The following is a 22,971-nucleotide window of genomic DNA, read 5'->3' as shown; positions in this document are numbered from 1 at the left end:
CAAGAGAGATGATTTTGATTCACTTCAAACTCATTTGAAAGAAAAGTTGACAGGAGAGACATTCTTAGTTGTTTTAGATGATGTCTGGCATGATAAGAAAGACCAAAAATGGGAGAGACTTCTACAACCTTTTAGGTATGGAAAACATGGAAGTAAAATTCTTTTAACATCCCGTAGTGAAAAGGTTGCTTCTATGGTCGCGACTACCAATCTACATTACCAGCTGGGTTTGTTGTCCGATGAAGATTGTTGGTTGGTGTTTTCAAAACATGCAAGTCTTTCAACTGTTTCTGTGGAGAATTCAACCTTGGAAAAGATCGGCAGAGATATTGTAAAGAAATGTGATGGATTGCTCTTGGCAGCTCAAGCTCTCGGAAGCTTATTGTGTGGAAATTCTGATGTCAAGTACTGGAATCGTATATTGAAGAGCGAGATCTGGGAATTCTCCGATGACGAGATGAATGTTATTCCTGCATTAAGAATAAGTTATTATTATCTGCCTCCGGCGATAAAAAAGTGCTTTATTTATTGTTCATTGTATCCCAAGGATTATGAATTTGATAAAGATGAATTAGTCTTGTTATGGATGGCAGAAAATTTTTTACAGCCAATAGGTAAAAAGACTCTGGAAGAAGTTGGTGATGAATATTTTGATGAATTAGTTACGAGATCATTTTTTCATGCTCGTAATACCGATGAAAAGATATTTGTTATGCATGATCTCGTGCACGATATGGCAATGATGTTTGCTGGAGAGTTCTATTTCAGAGCTGAAGAGCTTCAGAATGCTACTGAGATTAATATTAAAACTCGTCATTTGTCACATAATGTTAAAGGCAATTATCCAATCTCAAAACTTTCGAGAGAATGTGACCGAGCGGAACATGCAAGGACATTTCTTGAAATCAAGTTGGTGCCATGGATCCCATTTGACATGGAAAACGCACCTTGTATCTTGTTGTCAAAGTTGAAGTTCCTGAGAGCGTTGTCATTCAAATGCTTTCCTCTTGAGTCACTGCCAGATTCAATAGGCGAGTTGATTCATTTGCGTTACTTGAATTTGTCTCAGACCTACATTGTGACATTGCCGGAGTCATTGAGTAAGCTGTATAACTTGCAGACCTTGAAGCTGGTTAGATGTGCAAATCTGAAAATGCTTCCTGTTGGCATGAAAGATCTTGTAAATTTGCGTCATCTTGATATCAGAGGGACTAGTTTGCATGAGATGCCGAAAGGCATGAGCAAATTAAAAAATTTGCAGTTCTTAAGTGATTACGTTGTTGGGAAGCATGAAGAGAACAAGATCAAAGAATTGGGAGCACTTGTCTATCTACACAAATCAATTTGCATTGACAAATTGGAGAATGTGGTGGACAGCACAGAAGCTTCGGAGGCAAGAATGTTTGATAAGGATGGCATTGATTCTTTGAGCTTGAGTTGGTCATCGGACAGAAACGAGAATATAATTGATTCCGAAATAGAAAGAGATATACTGGACAAGTTACGACCTCACAGTAATTTGAAAGAACTGGAAATGTGGGGTTACAGGGGTACAACTTTTCCAAATTGGTTGGGACATTCTTCCTACCGCAACATCACCAAAATTACACTGGGCAATCGATCCGTCGGTGGTTTTAAGAATTGTCGTATGCTTCCTTCACTTGGACAGTTACCCTCTTTGAAGCACCTATCAATTTCAGAGTTTGAAAGACTGGAGATTGTAGGTGCTGAGTTTTACTTCTGCCAGAAAGATACATGCTGTTTGGAGGCACCGACACCATTTCCAATGCTTGAAACTCTTTCGTTTACGTCAATGCGTTGCTGGAAGGAATGGCGTGCACTGGAGTACAATGCATTTCCTCGACTTAGGGAGCTTACCATAAGCGAATGTCCAATGTTGAGAGGAGATTTGCCGAATCATCTGCCATCTTTGCATTCACTTACTATTAAGGATTGCAGCAATCTCAGTTGCTGTGTTCCAGAAGCTCCTGCGATGACCTCTTTGAGCATAGAAGGCGGCAATAAAGTGAAAATTGGGGAGCTACCTCCCTTACTGTGTCATCTATCAATTTCAGGAAAGCATCTAGCGGATCCCGTGGTGGAGGCTATTACGAAGACGCAACTGACTTGCCTCACATATTTAGAGATCTCAAATTGTTCCTCCCACATCTGGTTTCCTGTGAGTGATATTCCCCCATCACTCCAAAAGTTGAGGATATGGGGTTGCAGAAAACTAGAATTCCAAGTGGAAGGCCAACACAACTCACTGCAGAAACTATGGATACGTAACAGCTGTGATTCAGTTACATCCTTCTCATTGGATGCCTTTCCAAATGTCAAGGAAGTTTATATCAGGGAGTGTGAAAAGATGGAGTCTATTGTGGTGTCTCGTTCTCTTTCATGTCTCCGTATTTTGACTATAGAGAGCTGTAGGAGTATGAAATCCATGTCAACGCTATGGATGGCAGCACCTCAGCTAGAACAGCTTCAAATACTGTGTTGCCCAGAGATGGATTTGTCTGCTACAGGAGATCCACACCGTAGTAGCCTGAGATTTCTTACCATCAGCTACAGCGAGAAACTAGTGAGTAGTGCAGCATTCATGAATTCCCAATTTCAAGGACTTACTCAGCTTTCTATTGGACGTGAATGTGAGAATGTGAAGTGTCTCCCAAAGGAAGGTTGGCTGCCTGCCTCCCTGGAGTCTCTCTTTCTGATGGGGATTGTAAGTGTGGAGACATTGGAATGCAAGGGACTTGCCCACCTCACCTCCCTCCAAGAATTATGTATTTATCATTGTCCCAAGTTGGAGAACATTGAGGGAGAAAAGCTGCCTGCCTCTCTAATCAGACTCTACATCACAGCAACCCCTTTACTGGGTAAACGCTGCGAGATCAAGGATCCACAGGTTTGGCCCAAAATTTCCCACATCCGCACCATTCAAGTTGATGAAAGGTTTATTTATTAATCCAACATCTTCAACAGGTAACTTAACTGTCTCTCTCTCTCCCTCAAAATGTTATTAATGTCTTGGATCATTCCTTACTAACACAGTTAACGATTTATACATTCTCATACAGCTTATCCATGGACCCAACAAGATATCTTCTGCAGCTATGGTTTTGCTTTTGATGATTAATAATGTTCTTGACAAGATTCAAGGTCCCTGCTGCCAAAATATAAACTTCCACACAGAATGGAGTACTCATCCGTGATTGCTTTCAAATAAGTGGTTAAGAAACCTGATGTCAAAATTGGTATGCACAACTGAAATGGATAGTTGAACTAATTTTTTTTTAAGTTTAAATTTCATTTCATGGAAATTTATATATTCCCTGATAAGGAGTGTATACTTTATAATGTTCCAATAAATAACTCAAAAAATATGATAATTTGTGTGGTGGGAACAGGTGAGAGTGAAACTTTCTTCCAGAAAGCAATTCAGCAACAAGGGAGAGCAGCAATCATGGACACAATGCAAGAGATTCAAGAGAGGCATGACAATTTGAAATTATCAAATGATTTCACTTTAACTAAGAACAAGTAACAAGTTGACAACTTAGTATAAACATATCAGTATGACAAATTAAAGATCAAAAACATGATCTTGTGCGTAAAAATGTAAGATTTTTATGACAAATATTCATCTTTCAGTTCATAGTGTTTCTGTTAATAATGCAGAAGATATGCATGCTGCTATAGTAGGACTTAAGTAATTAGATATTTCGGAGGTTAATAAAACAAAATGATGATACTAATCTGCATTAAATTATGTTTCAGCTTTGCATAATTTGACCTCATCATCTGAATTAGAGAAAGATGATGGCATTTATTCATTGTAATTTTGCTAGTACAGTGAATCGACAGTAATAATATGTACATGAAATTCAAACACTAGTCCAAATCTTAACAATATTTATACTCTGCATATAAAGTATGAGTCACTAATTTTTCATTCTTCATTATGTTTTACATTATTGTTATTCTTCTTTTTTTTAAATGTCTTATATCCTTCATTCTTTACTGACACAGTTAACACTTTTACCTTCTCATACAGCTTTTCCATGGAAGCCAACAAGAGATAACTTCTGCAGCTACGATTTTGCTTTTGAATTTTGATGCATGAAGAATATTCCATCGTTGTAATACTCAGTGGGTAATTCTGAGAAACAAGACAAGGATAATAAGGTTCTTGAAGAAGATCATAGTCCCTGCCAAAAATAGAAAACTTCCAAAGAAAATGGAATTCTCACCTTGATTGCTTTCATATAAGTGGTGGTTAAGAAACCTGATGGCAAAAGTGGTATGGATGGCTGAACTAACTCTTTCTTTTTTCTTTTTGAAAAAAAAATCATTTCATGAGAATTTTAAAATTCTCTAAGAAGGAATATATACTTTATACTGTTCAAATAACTTTGATTACTAAAAAAATATGACAATTTGTATGTGGTGGGAACAGGAGAGAGTGAAACTTTCTTGCAGAAAGCAATTCAACAACAATCCATGATATTCAAGAGAGCTTAGAGAGGCATGACAGTTATTGATATAGAGAGGAGCCTCAATGAGCTTCATCATGTGTTCTTGGATATGGCTCTTTTGGTCCAATCACAAGGGGATCAATTAGTTGCATAGAGAGCCACGTGGCAATAATGATCATTACCATATTGATTACAGTCCTCCTTATTGTTCTAAGAACTGATTACACTCTCTCTCTCTCTCCATTAGTTGACAGCAGCTCCTTGTTATTGGAGTTTAATTCATCATTAGTCACTCTAATACCATGACATTATTTTTCCTCCCTACATAGTCCTTTTTGGAAGATTAATGTTGGAGGAATGAGATTAATTGTTTTTCACCCTTAAGTGTTTATGGTCTAAGATTCTCTCTCTCTCTCTCTCTCTCTCTCTCTCTCTCTCTCTTATTGTGCATTTGATTAAGAATTGCATGTTTCGTTAGAAAAATAACAAAAATTAGTCAATAATGCAGCAACAACTATGTTTATCCCACAAATGATAAGTGAAGATTTAAATAGTAACAGTAAGATCTTTGAGAATCAATAAAATTTTCCACCTCAAATCATCAAATGAGAGACAATGAAAAATAGGAAGACATGGGAAGGCAGCACTCTGTATCATCAAGAGTTAGATTCCTCTCCAAAGAACGTCACAGACTTAGAAGTGCATCAACAAACTCCTTATCATTCAAAACAACATCCCATGCTCTTCTTTTTTTTTTCTTTTTTTCTTTTGTTAATTTGCTGCTATAAAACAGACAAAAGGAAGAGATAAATATTAAAAATGGAAAGGAATTTTAATTAGTCCACTAATTGCTGTTTAAACATGATTTGTTATCAAAAAAGTCAAATGAGTTACAAGCTAAGGGTGTAAGTGTAACTCAGTGAGTTTCCAACTGCCAAAAGTGACATGCAACTTTGTCCAATGACTAAAGTCGAATTGAACTGTGTGATGACTTTGGATTCAAATCCAATATTGTGAATTACTTTGCCCGTGATGACATCAAAGGAAGCCAATTCACTGCTGCCGTTTCTGATAAAGGATATTACATCACATTTGTTATCCATTCCCATTGCATAACAAAGATCTGTAACGGGTCCAAGTCCAACTGTGAAAGGTTTCACCCAATATTCCTCCACACCAACTTTGCCCAAAATGGATATTTCAATGCGACCATTCTCATCAAAAGAGGAAATAAGAGTAACAGATTCGTTGAGCACTGCCAAAGCTCTAGTAGGGCGAGCATCATCTATTTGCAGTCAAACAATCGATGTGGTTCGAAACGTTTCAGTGCTGAGGTTAAATATTAAATGATACAAGTACTTGTTTTTCGAGTCCATTAATGACAAATTCGCTACCCCACCGGTGACATACTCCATTTAAGTACGCTACAAAAGCTTTATCTATATTTTCTTTCTTAGTCATTTCAAGATCAAGTTTCTTTCAATAATTACTTTTTAGACTATAAATTTGTCAAATTGTTAATAGGCTCTTCTAAAAATTTTTTATCATAAATATAATATACACATTGAATCACTTAATAGTCATCATTCACATTATCGTAACCAAATAAGTTACATAGGTAGTTGTTTGATTGGGGACTGATTAGGTATTTTTGAATTGCGGGAGAATACTTTATCCTTCAAATAAATAGTGGGTTTGAATAGTGGTCCGCGCTGCTCCAGCGTCATCGAAACGCCTCTGTTCCGCCCTTGTTCGCCGCGCTTCCGCGTGCTTCCCCTCTGTCTGCCTCAGTTCCGTCGTGTGTTCGAGCCTCCGTTCAGCCGCCGTTCCGCGGCCCTGGTCTTCCAGTCTCTGTTCAGCGTCTGTTCCGTCGCATTTTCGAGCCTCCATTCAGCCGCCGTTCCGCCGCTGTTCAGCCTCTCATCCACCGCTGTGCAGCCCTCCGTTCAGCCATCTCCGTCGAGTTTTAAAGCTCTAGCTCCCTCTCCCTCCTCTGTTGATTTTCAGAACATGTGAAAACTAAGGTGATTTCTTTTCCTTCTTCTTTCCTGTATTAATTGTTCAGTTTGGTTGTTGTTTTAATTAGTAAGTTGCTGTTCCAGCCCTTGTGATTTTCTGGTCTTGAACGTGTTAAGTTGATAATTTGCTAAATTACGGCTGGTGTTGTTTTAATTTGCTAAATTGTTACGTTGCTGCGATTTAATTTGCTAGATTTTTAATTCAGGTCTTGTTCTTGTTTATTTGCTAAATTGTTGTTGTTGTTGTGTACCTATTATTGTCCTTGAGATTATTGGGTTGCTGTGTTCTTCTCAGATTATTAATTTGCTAAATTATTGTTGTTGTTGTGTTCCTTGAGATTGAGATTGTCCTTGTTTTTTTGTTATTGAGTTGATGGATTTTTTATTCGGGTCTTGTTCTTGTTAATTTGTTAAATTGTTGTTATGATCCTTGCAATTGAGATTGTCCTTGATTCACTCGCAAACACTGAAACACTTCAATGCAAAAGCAGCAGCAAAATTGGAAGATTCACAATAACAGAAATGGCATCTTCATTATCCATTCTTGGACTCCCACCACAATTTCCCTCATACACAGACACATCAACAACAACTGCACTTCTGCCATTACGATACCTCCTTTCGCTCATACCCAAATGCTCCTCTCTCAGAGAACTGAAGCAGATACAAGGCTACACCATCAAGACCAATCTCCAAAATGACCTCACTATCATCACCAAAATCATCAATTCATGCACCGCCAGACCTACACCAGCTTCATTGGACCATGCACACCACCTGTTCGACCAAATTCCCCTACCAGATATTCTCCTTTTCAACACCATTGCACGTGGGTTCGTGCACTCTGATGACCCGTTTAGAGCAATTCTGATGTTTTCCCAAGTGTTTCGCTCCGGAATCCTTCCTGATGGTTACACATTTTCCTCGCTCTTCAAGGCTTGTGCAAAGGTTAAGGCTTTGCAGGAAGGTAAGCAATTGCATTGCCTTGCTATGAAGATTGGGGTAAGTGAGAACACTTACGTGTGTCCAACATTGATAAATATGTACACTGTGTGTAATGAGGTTGACACTGCTCGGAGAGTATTTGATAAGATTGATGAACCATGTGTGGTAGCATATAATGCTATCATTACTAGTTATGCTAGGAACAGTAGGCCCAATGAGGCGTTGGCTCTGTTCAGGGAACTGCAGGGGAGTGGACTTAAGCCAAATGATGTCACCATGCTTCTCGTGCTATCATGTTGCACTTTGGTTGGATCATTGGACTTGGGGAAGTGGATACATGAGTATGTCAAGAAGCACGGTTTTAATCGCAATGTAAAGGTGAACACAGCACTTATTGATATGTATGCCAAGTGTGGGAGCTTGGATGATGCAGTTTCGGTGTTTAGGCAAATGCGCAGGGGGGACACGCAGGCTTGGTCAGCGATGATTGTCGCGTATGCAACGCACGGACATGGTTCCCGTGCTGTATCAATGTTGGAAGAAATGAAGAAGGAGAAAGTGCAGCCTGATGAGATAACTTTTGTAGCGGTATTGTCTGCCTGCAGTCACAATGGATTGGTAGAGGAAGGTTACGAGTGTTTCCATAGTATGACTAATGAGTATGGGATTGTTCCTCATATCAAGCATTATGGTTGTATGGTAGATTTGCTTGGCCGAGCCGGACGCCTAGATGAAGCCTATAAATTCATAGACGAACTCCCAATCAAGCCCACACCGATTCTCTGGAGGACATTGCTATCTGCTTGTAGCAGCCATGGTAATGTTGAAATGGGAAAGCAAGTAATTGAGAGAATCTTTGAGCTGGATGATTCACATGGTGGGGACTACGTTGTTCTGTCAAACTTGTGTGCAAGATATGGAAAATGGGAAGATGTGAATTTCTTAAGGAAAAAGATGGTAGACAAAGGAGCAGTGAAGATTCCTGGTTGTAGCTCTATAGAAGTCAACAATATTGTGCATGAATTCTTCTCTGGGGATGGCGTTCATTCAACTTCGAATGCATTGCACCATGCACTTGACGAATTGGTAAAGGAATTGAAGCTGGCTGGGTATGTACCTGACACCTCTCTAGTTTTTCATGCAGACATGGATGATGAAGAGAAAGAAATTATTCTCAGATATCACAGTGAGAAACTAGCTATTACTTTCGGGCTTCTGAATACGCCTCCTGGAACAACTATTCGTGTCATGAAGAACCTTCGGGTCTGTGGGGATTGCCACAATGCTGCTAAATTTATATCATTCATATTTGGTAGGCAAATCATACTTAGAGACGTGCAGCGATTTCATCATTTCAAAGATGGGGAATGTTCCTGTGGGGATTACTGGTAATGGATTTTATTGATTCTTCTGCAATATTGAAATGATAGGTTGATTCATGACCAAAGAATTTAGTGCTATTATTTGTGCTTGGAATACCAACTCTATGCAGCCGAAAAGAAGAGATTTGTTACTTTAACACTGGGAGAGGAATAGGAATAGGAATGCTATCATCATCTTGGGCAAATTTAGGTAATTAATCAACAGAGTTGTACACACGGATGTTATAAATCACGTAATATAAGGATACTTTGGATAGTTTAGAACCTCAGATTCATTCTAATGTAATATAACTTATTGTTAGTATATTTTGACACTCGTGTTTATGTAAATGATGATTTTTGTATTTCAGCTTATGATGATATGATAGTTTTCGTGGAATTAGCAATTTGAATTAGTGGAAACTAACATGACTAATTTTTAGTTGTGCAAAACGTTAATTAGTCATGGTTCTGAAAATCGAACCGGACCGACTGGTTCAACCAGGTTAGCCAGGAATCGGTAGCCGGTCCGGTTAAGATAAAAAACTGCCTGACAAAAAACCAGTGTGCGAACCGGCGGTTAACTGGTGAACCTGCTTCGGCCATCAACGCTTCCTCTGCCGTGAGTCTGGGTTTAGGGTTTCAGCTTCGGCCCAGGTCTTTCATCAACGCTTGCTTTGTCTCTCTGCCCAGGTGAGTTTTACTTCGGCCCTGTTATTCCTCTTTCAATTTCATTGCTGTAAATTATTAGTACATCTTGAATTTGTTGTTGAAAGTTGAGTTTGTTGCTGAAATTATGATTTAGCTAATGTTAATTTGCTGTAAATCTCATATATATAGCCTTTTTTGTATAACTGGTGAACCGGTAATATGCTTACAAAAGAGTATATATATATATAACCTCTGACTTAGGTAGAAGACTCAAGGCTTGTAATAATTTTCCAAATACTAAATCAAACTTCAGATTCATTTTTCATTGCTTTCTATTCTCTTCTACCTTTTCTATTCTTCTCTTCCTCTGCCATTCTGTAAGATTTCTTCAAAGCAGCAATAGCCAGCATTTTCTGCCATTCTGTCTAAGATTGAGAATAAAATAACCTCAAATAATTGTCCTCTGAAATCACTGAAAAGGAAACATAATGTTATTTATTTATTTATTTATTTTTGGTGGCGTGCTAGCATTCAGCATGATCAGTGATCACCTCAGAAGACAATCATAAAGTTCATCAAAGTCAACTTCATGTAAAAAAAGAGTAAAGTTAATTTTTATGAAAAAGAAATAAAAATCTAACAAAATGAAAGGAGAAAATTATCTTACTTATAAGCTATCAAACATTAACTGTCCAAAGTAATACTCATTATCCACCTATAGTTATTGTATGGTTAAGGTGAGAAGAATTTGAACATAAATAGATAATCTCATTAGATAACAAATGATATCGAAAAAGAGAAAAGTGATAGAGAAAAATATAAAAAAAAAATTGAGGTATTTTTCTATATATTTAGAGGGAAGTGTTCTCCTTTTGTAAAAAAAGAGAAAAATTATAATTCTTAAAAAAGCTATTCAATTCTTATCATATTTTATACAAATTTCTAATTTTTCAACTCTATAATTTAGTTGCGTCATTTGACTGGTACTTAACCCTTTGCTCACCACACAAACCAAATGCTTCCCATAGCTTGTGCCTCAGAAAACCCCGAGAGTACTTCGGAAACTGCCAACCCTTTCATTCATCACCTTTCTTTCTTTCTTTGTTCTGATCCCATCTGATCTGCTTCACTTGAGATTCAACTATGGCGGCAAAGAGAAATGAGTGAGATAAATATGTAGTTGTAAAACATGACAGACTAATAGTAGTATAATGAGAGAGTCGCCACCTTATAGAAATTTCTTCCCAATAACTATAATTATATCATCTGTTAATGACCGTTGACTAGCTACACCTAATTTTTAGTTTACTAATTGCTAATGCACTACACCCTGTTCTCAAAATACTAAATTAATACGACAATAACAACAGAGTATGTCCACTAGTAACAATAAAATAAACAATAAAATCCTTGAGAATCAATAAAAGTGAAAGTTTCCACCATAAACCATCAAAATAAGAGAAGCAATAAGAAAAGAAGACAACATGTGAAGGCAGCGCTAATCAGTAATTAAGTAGTAAAGCACAAAAACATGTATTAACAAAGTTATTATTTTCAAACATGTATCGGTAAAAGAACCAAAAAAAACCTCCATGCATATTCAAGGAAAAAAAGAAAATGAATCATTGAATACAGATATTTTTGTTACAATTTATTGTTTCTGGTAAATTATTTTTTTATATAATAAACCAATAAACAAAATTTGTGGAAACAAATTATATGTTAAAATATGATAATTGAGAAATGAGAATAAAATATGAAAAGGTGAGAATTTTCAACATCAACTTTTTGGTGTACCTAAAAGTAACAAACACTTCCCTTAGCTTCTGTTTGAGAAAACCCAGAGACTACATTCCAAACTGCAAACCCTTCTTCCCTCATCCATCACCTTTCTTTGTCTCTTTCTTTCTTTGTCGTGATCTCATCCGCTGCACTTGAGACTCAATATAGTCATGGCTGCAAAACTCTATGGTGGAGCTTACCTCTCTCCCTTTGTTGATGCTATTTTGGACAACCTGTCTTCAATACTTGATGACTCTATCCTCAATGGAAATGACTCTGCCCTAGAATTGCTTGAAAGGTTGCAGAATTGTCTATATGATGTTGGACCTGTTCTTGATGATGCTGAGCTGAAGCAGTTCACTGACAAGAAAGTGAAGAAGTGGCTTGTTGATTTTCAAGATGCTCTCTATATGGCTGATGACTTGCTCGACGAACTCTCCACTAAAGCCGCTATTGCTGCTACTCAAAGGGATCCAGGTAACTCTTCTTCCTGGTCTCGTCTTGTTGATTCGTATATTGAAGATAATAGCGACATGGAAAAAGTAGTTGGCAAACTAGAGTTCGTTGTAAGACGCAAACGTTATCTTGGTCTGGAGAAGAGTGTCAAGGTGGACATGTCATGGAGAATTCCATCCACATCTCTCGTTGAACCATCGGAGATATGTGGCAGGAAAGAAGACGAGGAGGCCATACTGAAACTGTTGTTCGATGATGATGATGCTGCTGATGGTGATTTATCTGTCATTCCCATTGTGGGCATGGGCGGAATAGGAAAGACTACTTTGGCCCAATTGGTTTACTACGATGATAAAGTGAAGGAGAATTTTGATTTTCGAGGTTGGGTTTGCGTGTCAGCAGAGTTTGATGTTTTCAAGGTCACCAAGACTATTATCGAGGCAATAACTTCGACTTCTTGTAACTTGACAGATTTGAATTTACTTCAGCTAGATTTAAAGGAAAAGTTGTCTAGGCAAAAGTTCTTCATTGTCTTGGACGATGTCTGGAATGAAAATTATGATGATTGGAATAAGCTTCTAAAACCTTTTCAAAAAGGGGTTAAGGGAAGTAAAATTCTCATAACTACTAGAAGTAAAAAGGTGGCTTCTGTGGTGCAAACTGTTTTGCCTCATGAACTAACTCCATTGTCTGATGAAAATTGTTGGTTGGTGTTTTTAAAACATGCTCGTCTTTCAACTATTTCTATGAAGAATCCAACCCTGGAAAATGTCGGCAAAGAGATAGTAAAGAAGTGTGGTGGATTGCCCTTGGCAGCTCAAGCTCTTGGAGGCTTATTGCGTGGAAATTCTGATGTCAACTATTGGAATCATATATTGAAGAGTAAGATCTGGGAACACTCCGATGGCAAAATAAATGTTGTTCCAGCATTAAGAATAAGTTATTATTTTCTTCCTTCACATCTGAAGGAGTGCTTTGTTTATTGTTCCTTGTATCCCAAGGACTATGAATTTAGCAAAGATGAATTGATCTTGTTATGGATGGCAGAGAATTTTTTGCAACCAATAGGAGAAAAGACTATGGAAGAAGTTGGTGGTGAATATTTTGATGAATTAATTGCGAGATCATTTTTCCAACCTCATAATACTCGTGGAAACATATTTGTGATGCATGATATCATGCATGATTTAGCAATGCTCATTGCCAGAGAATTCTATTTCCGAGCTGAAAAGTTTCAGAATACAATTGAGGTTGATAAAACTCGTCGCTTGTCACATAATGCCAAAGGCGATTATCCAATGTCAAAACTTTTGAAAGTTTGTGATAGAATAAAGCATACAAGGACATTTCTTGAAATCAATTTGGAGTCACATATCCCATTTAATATGGAAAATGCACCTGGTATCTTGTTGTCACAGTTGAAGTACCTGAGAGCTTTGTCATTCAAATGCTTTCCTCTCGAATCATTGCCTGATTCAATAGGTGAGTTGATTCATTTGCGTTATTTGAATCTCTCTGAGACCTACATTGTGGCGTTGCCCGAGTCCTTGGGTAATTTGTACAATTTGCAAACCTTGAAGCTAATTCTATGTTGCAATCTGAAAATGCTTCCGGCTAGCATGCAAGATCTTGTAAATTTGCGCTATCTTGATATTAGGGGGACTATGTTACATGAGATGCCGAAAGGTATGAGCAAATTGGAAAGTTTGCATTTTTTAAGCAACTATGTTGTTGGGAAGCATGAAGAGAACAAGATCAAAGAATTGGGAGCACTGACAAATCTACAGGAATCAATTTCCATTACCAAATTGGAGAATGTGGGGAATAGTAGTGAAGCTTTGGAGGCAAGAATGTCTGATAAGGACGGTATTGATTCTTTGTGGTTGAGGTGGTCTTGGGATGAAGATGAGAATATAGTTGATTTCGAAGTTGAAAGAGATATATTGGACAAGTTACAACCTTCCATTGATTTGAAAGAACTAGAAATCGAGGGTTATAGGGGTACAACGTTTCCAGATTGGTTGGGGGATTCTTCTTATCACAACATCACCAAAGTTACTCTGGATGGTTGCAGGAACTGTTGTGTGCTTCCTTCACTTGGACAATTGCCCTCTTTGAAGCACCTTACAATTTCAAATTTTGTAAATCTGGGGATTGTGGGTGCTGAGTTTTACTTCTGCCAGAACGATAAATCTTTCTTGGAGACGCCATTTCCAATGCTTGAAACACTTGAATTTTCGTCAATGCCTTGGTGGGAGAAGTGGCATTCATTGGAGTTCAATGCATTTCCCCGACTTAGGGAGCTTACCATAAGTAGGTGTCCGATGTTGAGAGGAGATTTGCCCAATCATCTACCATCTTTGCATTCACTTGAGATCCAGAATTGCGATCTGCTTAGTTATTGTGTTCCAAGAACTCCTGGGATGACCTCTTTAAGGATAGAAGGCAGCAATGAAGTGAGAATTGGGGAGCTACCTCCTTTACTGGGTAATCTATCAATTGAAAGAAGTGATCATCTAGTGCAGTCCGTGGTAGAGGCTATTACCCTCACGCAATTGACTTGCTTGACGTATTTACGCATCTCAGGTTGTTCCTCTCAAATATGGTTTCCAGTGAGTGCTATTCCCCCATCACTACAACAGTTGAAGATATCTGAGTGCAGAAAATTAGAATTCCAAATGGATGAGCAACATCACTCCCTGCAGGAACTACTAATAGAAAAAAGCTGTTCTTCACTTACATCCTTCTCGTTGTTGGATTCTTTTCCAAATCTCGTGCGGGTTCAAATCATGTACTGTAAAAAGATGGAGTCTGTTGCGATATCACGCTCTCTTCCACGTCTCCGTTCTTTAGAGATGAACCATTGTTGGAGTTTGAAATCCGTGTCGACACTATGGATGGCAGCACCTCAGCTAGAGCGTCTCGCATTAGTGGCTTGCCCAGAGATCGATTTGTCTCCCACAGGGGATCCACACCGTAGTCTGAGATCTCTTAGCATCAGCTACTACCAGAAACAGGTCATCTCTGCAGCATTCATGAATTCCCAATTTCATGGGTTAACTGATCTTCACATTGAAGGTGCATACCGGGAGAGTGTAAGTGTGAAGTGTTTCCCAAAAGAAGGTTGGTTGCCTGCCTCACTTGAGTCTCTCTCACTGATTGGCATGAAAAGTGTGGAGACGTTGGAATGCAAGGGACTTGCCCACCTCACCTCCCTCCAACGATTAAGAATTGATGGATGTGCCAAGTTGGAGAATATCGAGGGAGAAAAGCTGCCCGCCTCTCTAATACGACTCACCATCATTCGAAGCCCTTTGTTGAGTAAACTCTGCGAGATGAAGGACCCACAGCTTTGGCCCAAAATTTCCCACATCCCCGGCATTCTAGTTGATGATAGATGGATTTGGTAATCCAACAACTTCAACAGGTAACTCTTTCTCTCTCTCACCACATTATTCGTATTCTCTAAATATATTTATGTTTTGCACCATCATTTATACTCCGCATATACTAAAGTGAGTCACTAGTTTTCATTCTTCATTCCCTTCTCATGCAGATTATCCATGGACCCAACAACACAACTTCTCCGCCTATGCTTTTGCTTTCGCTGCATCAACAATATTCAATCATTGCAATACATAGGCCTGATTGCTAAGAATAGTAAGATTTTTATATACTTTATAAATTTCAATAACGTGGATTACTTAAAATATATGATAACTTATATGTGGTGGAAACGACTGAAACTTTCTTGCAGAAACCAATTCAGCAACAATCATGGACACAATTGAGCAAGTCACCATTGCATTGGAAAATTTAATTCCTTAGCTTCTTTATGTTTTCTGCAACCTATACCCATACCCTTCTGAAGATTGAGATTTTTGGTTTGCTTCTACTTCCTAGAAACCTCATGGTCATGGTCGTTTTTGGAAGATTCATGTTAGTACATTCTTCTGCAGACATGTATTTTTTTTAATTTGGTATTTTTGAAATTTGATTTAGATGTGACATATGCTACTATATTGGTGAATTACCTTGGCGTTTATTAGTGGAGCAGTGTGATTAATTGTTTTGCACCATTAAGCCTTTGTGATTTGAGATTTTTTCTTCTTCTGTTTTTTTGTGTATTGCCTCTAATTAAGAACATTACTTTTCTCATATTCTTTTATTAGTATTTCATGAAACTAAAAGTCTTTTCTTGACAATGTCAATTTGAAATTATCAAATGATGTCGCTTTATCTCAGAACAACTAGCAATTAATAACTTATTATAAACATATCAGTATAAAAAATTAAAGAGCAAAAATATTATCTTAGTTTTTTGTGTAAAATTATAACATTTTTGTGACAAATTTTTCTTCCATTCTAATTCTTAGTGTTTCTGTTAATTATGCAGACAATATGTATGCTGCTATAGTAAGATTAACTAATTAGAAATTTTCATGTGTAATTTTTATTTTTCTTTTCACTCTCATGATATTTATGTTGACTAAATCAAATCAAAATAAGATTCCTAATTCCTTTTATGAATCTTATGTAAATAGAATTAATTATAAATCTTTTCCTTTTTGGGTTTAGCTTAATTTTAGGGATTTTATGATTAGAAATCTTTCCTTTATTTTAGGCTAGTATTTTTTCCTTCTTTTCTATTTTCTAGTTATTTCTATTTCTGTAATTCCTCTATAAAGAGGCTGATTCCCTGTACATTTTATAATACAATACATTCAAACACTTCAATTTGGTATCAGAGCAGGATCTCTGCACTGTGCCTCTGATTTATAGCTATGGCTGACAGTTCCTCAGTCATTAATCCTGAACAGAAGGAGAACACCACTCCTACTCCATCAGATTTAAAATCTGAGCAACGGATACTAGTTAGTGGTGACTCCCATTCAGTTCAGATCACCACATTTCGACTCAATGGGTCAAACTACCTTAGGTGGTCTCAATCAGTTCAGATGTATATCCGTGGAAGAGGGAAGATTGGATATCTCACCGGTGAGCAAAGCCAGCCTAACATCACTGACTCACAATATCATGTGTGGGATACCGAAAATTCCATGGTGATGACATGGCTGGTGAACTCAATGGAGGAGGATATCAGCAGTAACTACATGTACTATACCACAGCCAAAGAATTGTGGGATAGTGTCAAGGAGATGTACTCTGATCTTGGGAATAAATCCCAGATTTATGAACTTACTCTAAAAGCTAGAGAAATTCAACAAGGGGGTGACAATGTCACCAAATATTTCCACACATTGAAGCGGGTGTGGCAGGATCTTGACCACTTTAATAACTACAAGTGGAATTCAGCCGCTGATGCCAAACACCACCAACAAACAGTGGAAGAAGGGAGGATATTCCAGTTTCTTGCAGGCCTCAACGTGGAGCTAGATGAAGTTCGTGGCAGAATTATTGGAAGAGCAATCCTACCCTCAATTGGAGAAGTATTTGCTGAAGTTAGAAGAGAGGAAACTCGTAGAGCTGTGATGATGGGAAAAGGCAAGACTGAACAGACCTCTTTGGAGTCTAATGCACTTTTAGTGGCACCTACTGCACTTAAAAGTTCATCAAATCAGAAGCACCCCTCCAATCTTTGGTGTGACCACTGCAATAAACCTCGTCACACCCGAGAAACCTGCTGGAAGATTCATGGAAAACCAGCACACCTTAAAGGCAGCAAACCTGGTCTCAAAATACGCTCTACCCCAACTGCTCATGAGGCTGAAAAATCATCATTGAGTAAGGAACAGGTTGAGCAGCTCATAAGGCTGTTAAATTCCAGTTCTGTGTCTAGTACTCCTAGTGGTTCTTTGGCTCAAACAGGTAATTTTAGTATTCCTATGTCCCTTAACTGCATCTCAAACTTGAATGCACCATGGATTGTCGATTCAGGTGCATCTGACCATATGACCAACCTCTCCCCTTTATTTAAAACTTATTCTCCTTGCTTTGAAAATGAAAAAATTAGAGTTGTTGATGGTAGTTTTTCATCTATTGCTGGAAAAGGTACAATTAAACTGTCCAAAAATATTGACCTAAGAAATGTCCTACATGTACCAAAGCTTTCTTGTAATCTTCTCTCTATTTGTAAAATCTGCAAGGATTCCAATTGTGCTATGACATTCTTTGACACTCATGGTATTTTTCAGGACCGGACTTCGGGGAAGATGATTGGCAGTGCTAAGATGATGGATGGGCTTTATCACTTTGAGGATATTTCGGAGGATAAAATAGCTCAAGGATTTAGTGGTATAAGTTCTATGCCTATAAAGGACCAAATAATTCTCTGGCACAATAGACTAGGACACCCTAGTTTTCCATATCTCAAACACTTGTTTCCAAGTTTGTTTAAAAATATTGATTCTTCCTTACTTAAATGTGAAAGTTGTATTCGTTCAAAGAGTCATAGAGTTCCTTATTACTCTCAACCTTATCATGTATCTAAACCTTTCCACTTGATTCATAGTGATGTATGGGGTCCATCGAAAATAACAACTCAATTTGGAAAAAAATGGTTTGTAACTTTTATTGATGACCACACACGACTATGTTGGATCTATCTCATGCATGAAAAATCTGGGGTTTCTAAAATTTTTCAGTTTTTTTCAACAATGGTAGAAACACAATTTGACACAAAAATTTCAATATTAAGAAGTGATAATGGCACTGAATACTTTAATAAAAATCTTGGTGAATTTCTTCAAAAAAAAGGTATTCAACATCAATCTACATGCCCCAATACACCCCAACAAAATGGCATTGCTGAAAGGAAGAATAAACACCTTCTTGAAGTAGCACATGCCATTATGTTTGAGGGTAATGTTCCAAAGTATTTATGGGGAGATGCTGTTCTAACAGCAGCCTATCTCATAAATCGAATGCCCACACGTGTGTTAAATTACTGCACACCGTTGGATACTTTCAAAAAGAATTTTCCAGCATGTAGATTGCATTCTGACTTACCTTTAAAAGTATTTGGTTGCACTGTGTTTTTACATACACCTTCATATCGAAGTAAACTTGATCCAAGGGCAGAAAAATGCATTTTTATTGGCTATTCCCCAAGTCAAAAGGGTTATAAATGTTTCAATCCACACATCAAGAAATTTCATGTAAGTATGGATGTTACTTTTTTGGAACATGAAACCTTTTTTCAAAAAAATTCTCTTCAAGGGGAGAGTCTAAGGGAAGAAAATTTTTTGCATGAACCTTTACCTACTCCTATCTTACATATTGAGGATACAACTTTCACTAATCAAGTAAATTCTGAAACAATTGCAAAACAAGATGTGAAAACCAATTCTGAAATTGTGCCAGAATTAGTTGGAATCCAAACAGGAAAAGAAATACCACAAGAAAAGGAGCTTCGGTGTTATGTTCGGAAATATCCCAAGAAGACTAGAGACCAGCCCATCATCTCTGTACCAACCCAATCTGAAAACCCGGAAGACGGCCCAACTGTAGTACTTCAGGAACTTCCAGGTAAATCTGAAATTGTCACTTCTAATAATAATTTGCCAATAGCCCTTAGGAAAGAAACCAGAACCTGCACCAAAAAGGTACTTAAAACCAGCACCAACCATCCTATTTCCAATTATGTCTCTTACCAAAATCTCTCTCAAAAACATCGAGCTTTTACTTCTAAAATTACAAATCTGTTTGAGCCTAGGAACATAGAGGAAGCACTAGATGATCCCAACTGGAAATTAGCAGTGATGGAAGAGTGGCATGCACTCAAGAAAAATGAAACTTGGGAGATTGTAGATCTGCCACAGAATACAAAATTGGTTGGCTGCAGGTGGGTTTTTACCATCAAATGCAATGCTGATGGAAGCATAGAGAGGTATAAGGCTAGGTTAGTAGCTAGGGGATATACACAAACCTATGGAGTAGACTATCGAGAGACTTTTGCTCCAGTTGCCAAACTCAGTTCTGTGCGGATTCTCTTATCTCTTGCTGCGAATTACAATTGGCCTTTACACCAATTGGATATAAAGAATGCTTTCCTGAATGGGGAACTAGAGGAAGAGGTGTTCATGAAACTTCCACCTGGATTTGAAGCTGAACTAGGGAGGAATAAAGTGTGCAAACTAAAGAAATCTCTCTATGGATTGAAACAATCCCCAAGAGCTTGGTTTGAACGACTTGGAATGGTGGTGAAGGGACTTGGTTATACTCAAAGCCAAGCTGACCATACACTTTTCTATAAGCATTCAGCAGCTAATAAAACTGCCATCTTAATTGTATATGTGGATGACATTATTCTGACAGGTGATGACTTTTTGGAGCTAAAAGACTTGAAGGAGAAGCTTGCCAAAGCATTTGAAATCAAAGAACTTGGCTCATTAAAATACTTCCTTGGAATTGAATTTGCAAGGTCTAAGGAAGGCATTTTTATGAACCAACGAAAGTACATCCTAGATCTTTTAAAAGAGACGGGATTACTTGGTTGTAAAGCTGCTGAAATACCTATAGAGCCTAACTTAAAATTGAAGCCAGCTGAACCAGAAAATGTAATGGACAAAGGGAGATATCAGCGGTTGGTAGGGAGGCTAATCTATTTATCCTATACACGTCCGGATATAGCCTTTGCTGTGAGCATGGTAAGCCAGTTTATGCATTCACCTGGTCAAGAACACATGGATGTTGTCTTTAGAATCCTAAGGTACTTGAAAGGGTCGCCTGGGAAAGGGTTACTCTATAAAAAGCATGGACATCTTCAAGTAGAAGCTTATACAGATGCAGATTGGGCTGGGAATGTCATGGATAGAAGGTCAACATCTGGGTATTGTACTTTTGTTGGCGGAAACCTGGTTAGTTGGAGGAGTAAAAAACAGAGTGTTGTGGCACGAAGTAGTGTAGAAGCTGAGTTTAGAGCAGTGGCTCATGGAATATGTGAAGCAATATGGGTAGAGAAAATCCTACGAGAACTAAAAGTTTCCATTTCTCCACCAATGCGGTTGTATTGTGACAACAAATCTGCAATTTCCATTTCTCATAATCCAGTGTTGCATGATAGAACTAAACATGTTGAAGTTGACAAGCATTTTATCAGGGAAAAGATTGAGAGATGACAGATTTGCATCTCATATGTTCCAACCACGGAACAATTAGCAGATATTCTAACTAAAGGATTACCCAAGAAGACTTTTGATAGCATAATAAGCAAGCTGTCAATGAATGATATCTTCAAGCCAGCTTGAGGGGGAGTGTTGACTAAATCAAATCAAAATCAGATTCCTAATTCCTTTTATGAATCTTATGTAAATAGAATTAATTATAAATCTTTTCCTTTTTGGGTTTAGCTTAATTTTAGGGATTTTATGATTAGAAATCTTTCCTTTATTTTAGGCTAGTATTTTTTCCTTCTTTCCTATTTTCTAGTTATTTCTATTTCTGTAATTCCTCTATAAAGAGGCTGATTCCCTGTACATTTTATAATACAATACATTCAAACACTTCAATTATTTATTTTTATTTAGGTTATTTTATAATGTTCATATTCTCTTCTCTTTACTTTTATACAAGATAGTAAGATACTATATATTTTCAATGTTATTATTATTCCTCTTTAATAAGTATAAACATAATTCATCCTCTTCTTTTATACTCAATCCTTTCTATGTTTATTATATTGGATTATAACGTACGATTCTTTTTCATTTTCTTTCTCACTCTTTATGGTATTTATTTTTCTTTAGGTTACTCTAAACTTTTCATATTCTCTATACTATATGGCTTCAATGTTAATGTTATTTTTCTTTAATAGGTATAAATTGAGTAATAAAACATAATTCATCCTCTTCTTTCATACCCACTCTTTTGTTTACTATATAAATCAACATTCACTTCACACATCTCCACTCAATAATACAAGCTATAAGTTTCAGCCATTTACTGATTTCTATTTACAATGTTGTTACTAATTTTGTGTTAGTATTGTCACCTTCCACATTCATAACTATAATTCAGATTCTTGTTATGCAGAGGCATGCATTACAAAAAACAGTAATATTACAAGAACATGGACATGATTTATATACAGATATATAGATTTGAGATAAAATACAAACCGAAATTTGAGGTGCATAAGCTGAGAAGAGTCCATAAAATTGATCCATGTAAGGATACTTTGCACATATCTAAAAAGGAAAAACAAGAAATGAAACTTATTATGTCCATGAATAATTAAGTTACCAAGAACATCAATTTCTTTTATTTTTTTGAGTTTCTGTACCATAGGCTGAGTGAATCCAAGCTCAAAACGGTTTCGAGGGTCAGCAATTGATGGCTGCAAAGATAATGTTGCTTACGACTTTTGGGATTCACCTGAAATTTGCAATCTTCTGGAGAAAATTTTTTCATTGGTTAGCTAAAGATAATCTACAATAGCATATATAGGACATTTTTATCTGATAATATAATTGAATAAATAACCATTTGTACACATGAAAGATAGAAACGCTGACATATGTACGGATGTACCCACACTAAATCGAAACTAAACTAGTACCCACGCAAGATGATCTCCGTGTGACAAAAGTACCCTGTCTTTGGAGGGTTGGAATGCCACGTAGGGTATTTTTGTCACACGGAGGGTCATCTTGCATGGGTACAAGTTTAATTTCGATCTAGTGTGGATACATATGTCAGTGTTTTCATCTTTTATGGATACAAATGGTCATTTATTCGATTTTATTCAATCAACAATTTCACTGTGGCTTCAGCATATATAACTTTAGCATCACAATAAAAAGTTGTTTCTAGTTTATAATCTATCACTTGTGGTAGAATAATGCATAATAATCTCAATTTTAATTCATCCTAAATATTAATTAAGATTTAGTGGAACTTTCTTATCCTACTATAATTTACATGAAAGAAAAAAGGACAAAGATATAACAAATATAGTTTAAGGCAATAAGATAATATTAGTTAGAAATCATTTTAATTACCAAAAATACTATCTACATGCATATTTAAAAGTCATATTTGCTCTGTTCCTTTCTAATAATACAGTAGAATCATTGATATTTGATATAGTCTTTTAAATCTGATGACAAAAAGAGAAAGAATACATGAAGAGAAATTCTATCATATAAATCACTTAGAGATAATAAAAAAGCTAAATAAAATTGAGTGAGTTAAGTTTTAAACTGACTCTATAATTATATCATCTAGTGACCAGTGAGTGTGATAAAGTGGAACTACAACCAGTTATTAGTTTACAAATTGGCAATGCCTTACAGCTTGTTCTTGAATTACTAAATTAAT

General features: G+C 37.0%; 4 protein-coding genes and 1 long non-coding RNA gene across 7 annotated transcripts; 4 read left to right on the top strand and 1 right to left on the bottom strand.

Annotated features, from left to right (window-relative positions):
- Positions 1–112: 112 nt before the first annotated feature.
- On the top strand, positions 113–4,888 carry LOC112728742 (putative disease resistance RPP13-like protein 1). Its single transcript, XM_025779020.3, has 5 exons — positions 113–2,985; positions 3,081–3,257; positions 3,411–3,621; positions 4,058–4,303; positions 4,460–4,888. Exon 1 carries the CDS (start codon positions 194–196, stop codon positions 2,966–2,968), a length of 2,775 nt encoding a protein of 924 aa, XP_025634805.1. The 5' UTR covers positions 113–193; the 3' UTR covers positions 2,969–2,985; positions 3,081–3,257; positions 3,411–3,621; positions 4,058–4,303; positions 4,460–4,888.
- Positions 4,889–6,060: 1,172 nt separating this feature from the next.
- LOC112728743 (pentatricopeptide repeat-containing protein At2g02980, chloroplastic) lies at positions 6,061–9,209 on the top strand. 3 transcript variants are annotated; one of them, XM_025779021.3, is made up of 2 exons: positions 6,061–6,502; positions 6,988–9,209. In XM_025779021.3, exon 2 carries the CDS (start codon positions 7,019–7,021, stop codon positions 8,831–8,833), a length of 1,815 nt encoding a protein of 604 aa, XP_025634806.1. In that variant the 5' UTR covers positions 6,061–6,502; positions 6,988–7,018; the 3' UTR covers positions 8,834–9,209. The 3 variants fall into 3 exon arrangements, with proteins under 3 accessions (XP_025634806.1, XP_072066073.1, XP_025634807.1); XM_072209972.1 differs by having other exon boundaries at positions 6,128–6,502; positions 6,938–9,209; XM_025779022.3 differs by having other exon boundaries at positions 6,188–6,502; positions 6,985–9,209.
- A 141-nt stretch (positions 9,210–9,350) lies between these two features.
- Positions 9,351–10,596, bottom strand: LOC140177158 (uncharacterized). Its single transcript, XR_011868973.1, has 3 exons — positions 10,457–10,596; positions 9,800–9,925; positions 9,351–9,590 (listed from the first exon to the last, which is right to left on the bottom strand). It is a non-coding gene; the product is annotated as an uncharacterized lncRNA (long non-coding RNA).
- Positions 10,597–11,272: 676 nt separating this feature from the next.
- LOC112728740 (putative disease resistance RPP13-like protein 1) lies at positions 11,273–15,910 on the top strand. Its single transcript, XM_025779019.3, has 3 exons — positions 11,273–15,118; positions 15,248–15,351; positions 15,449–15,910. Exon 1 carries the CDS (start codon positions 11,406–11,408, stop codon positions 15,099–15,101), a length of 3,696 nt encoding a protein of 1,231 aa, XP_025634804.1. The 5' UTR covers positions 11,273–11,405; the 3' UTR covers positions 15,102–15,118; positions 15,248–15,351; positions 15,449–15,910.
- Positions 15,911–16,475: 565 nt separating this feature from the next.
- LOC140176905 (uncharacterized) lies at positions 16,476–17,881 on the top strand. The gene is made up of 2 exons (XM_072208468.1): positions 16,476–17,520; positions 17,847–17,881. The coding sequence occupies exons 1-2, from the start codon at positions 16,476–16,478 to the stop codon at positions 17,879–17,881; spliced, it is 1,080 nt and encodes a 359-aa protein (XP_072064569.1).
- Positions 17,882–22,971: the final 5,090 nt, after the last annotated feature.

The sequence above is a fragment of the Arachis hypogaea genome, chromosome 12, assembly GCF_003086295.3.
Source record: "Arachis hypogaea cultivar Tifrunner chromosome 12, arahy.Tifrunner.gnm2.J5K5, whole genome shotgun sequence".
NCBI classification, from domain to species: domain Eukaryota; kingdom Viridiplantae; phylum Streptophyta; class Magnoliopsida; order Fabales; family Fabaceae; genus Arachis; species Arachis hypogaea.
The sequence above is the reverse complement of the archived record's forward strand: the minus strand, read 5'-3'. Positions and strand labels throughout refer to the sequence as shown.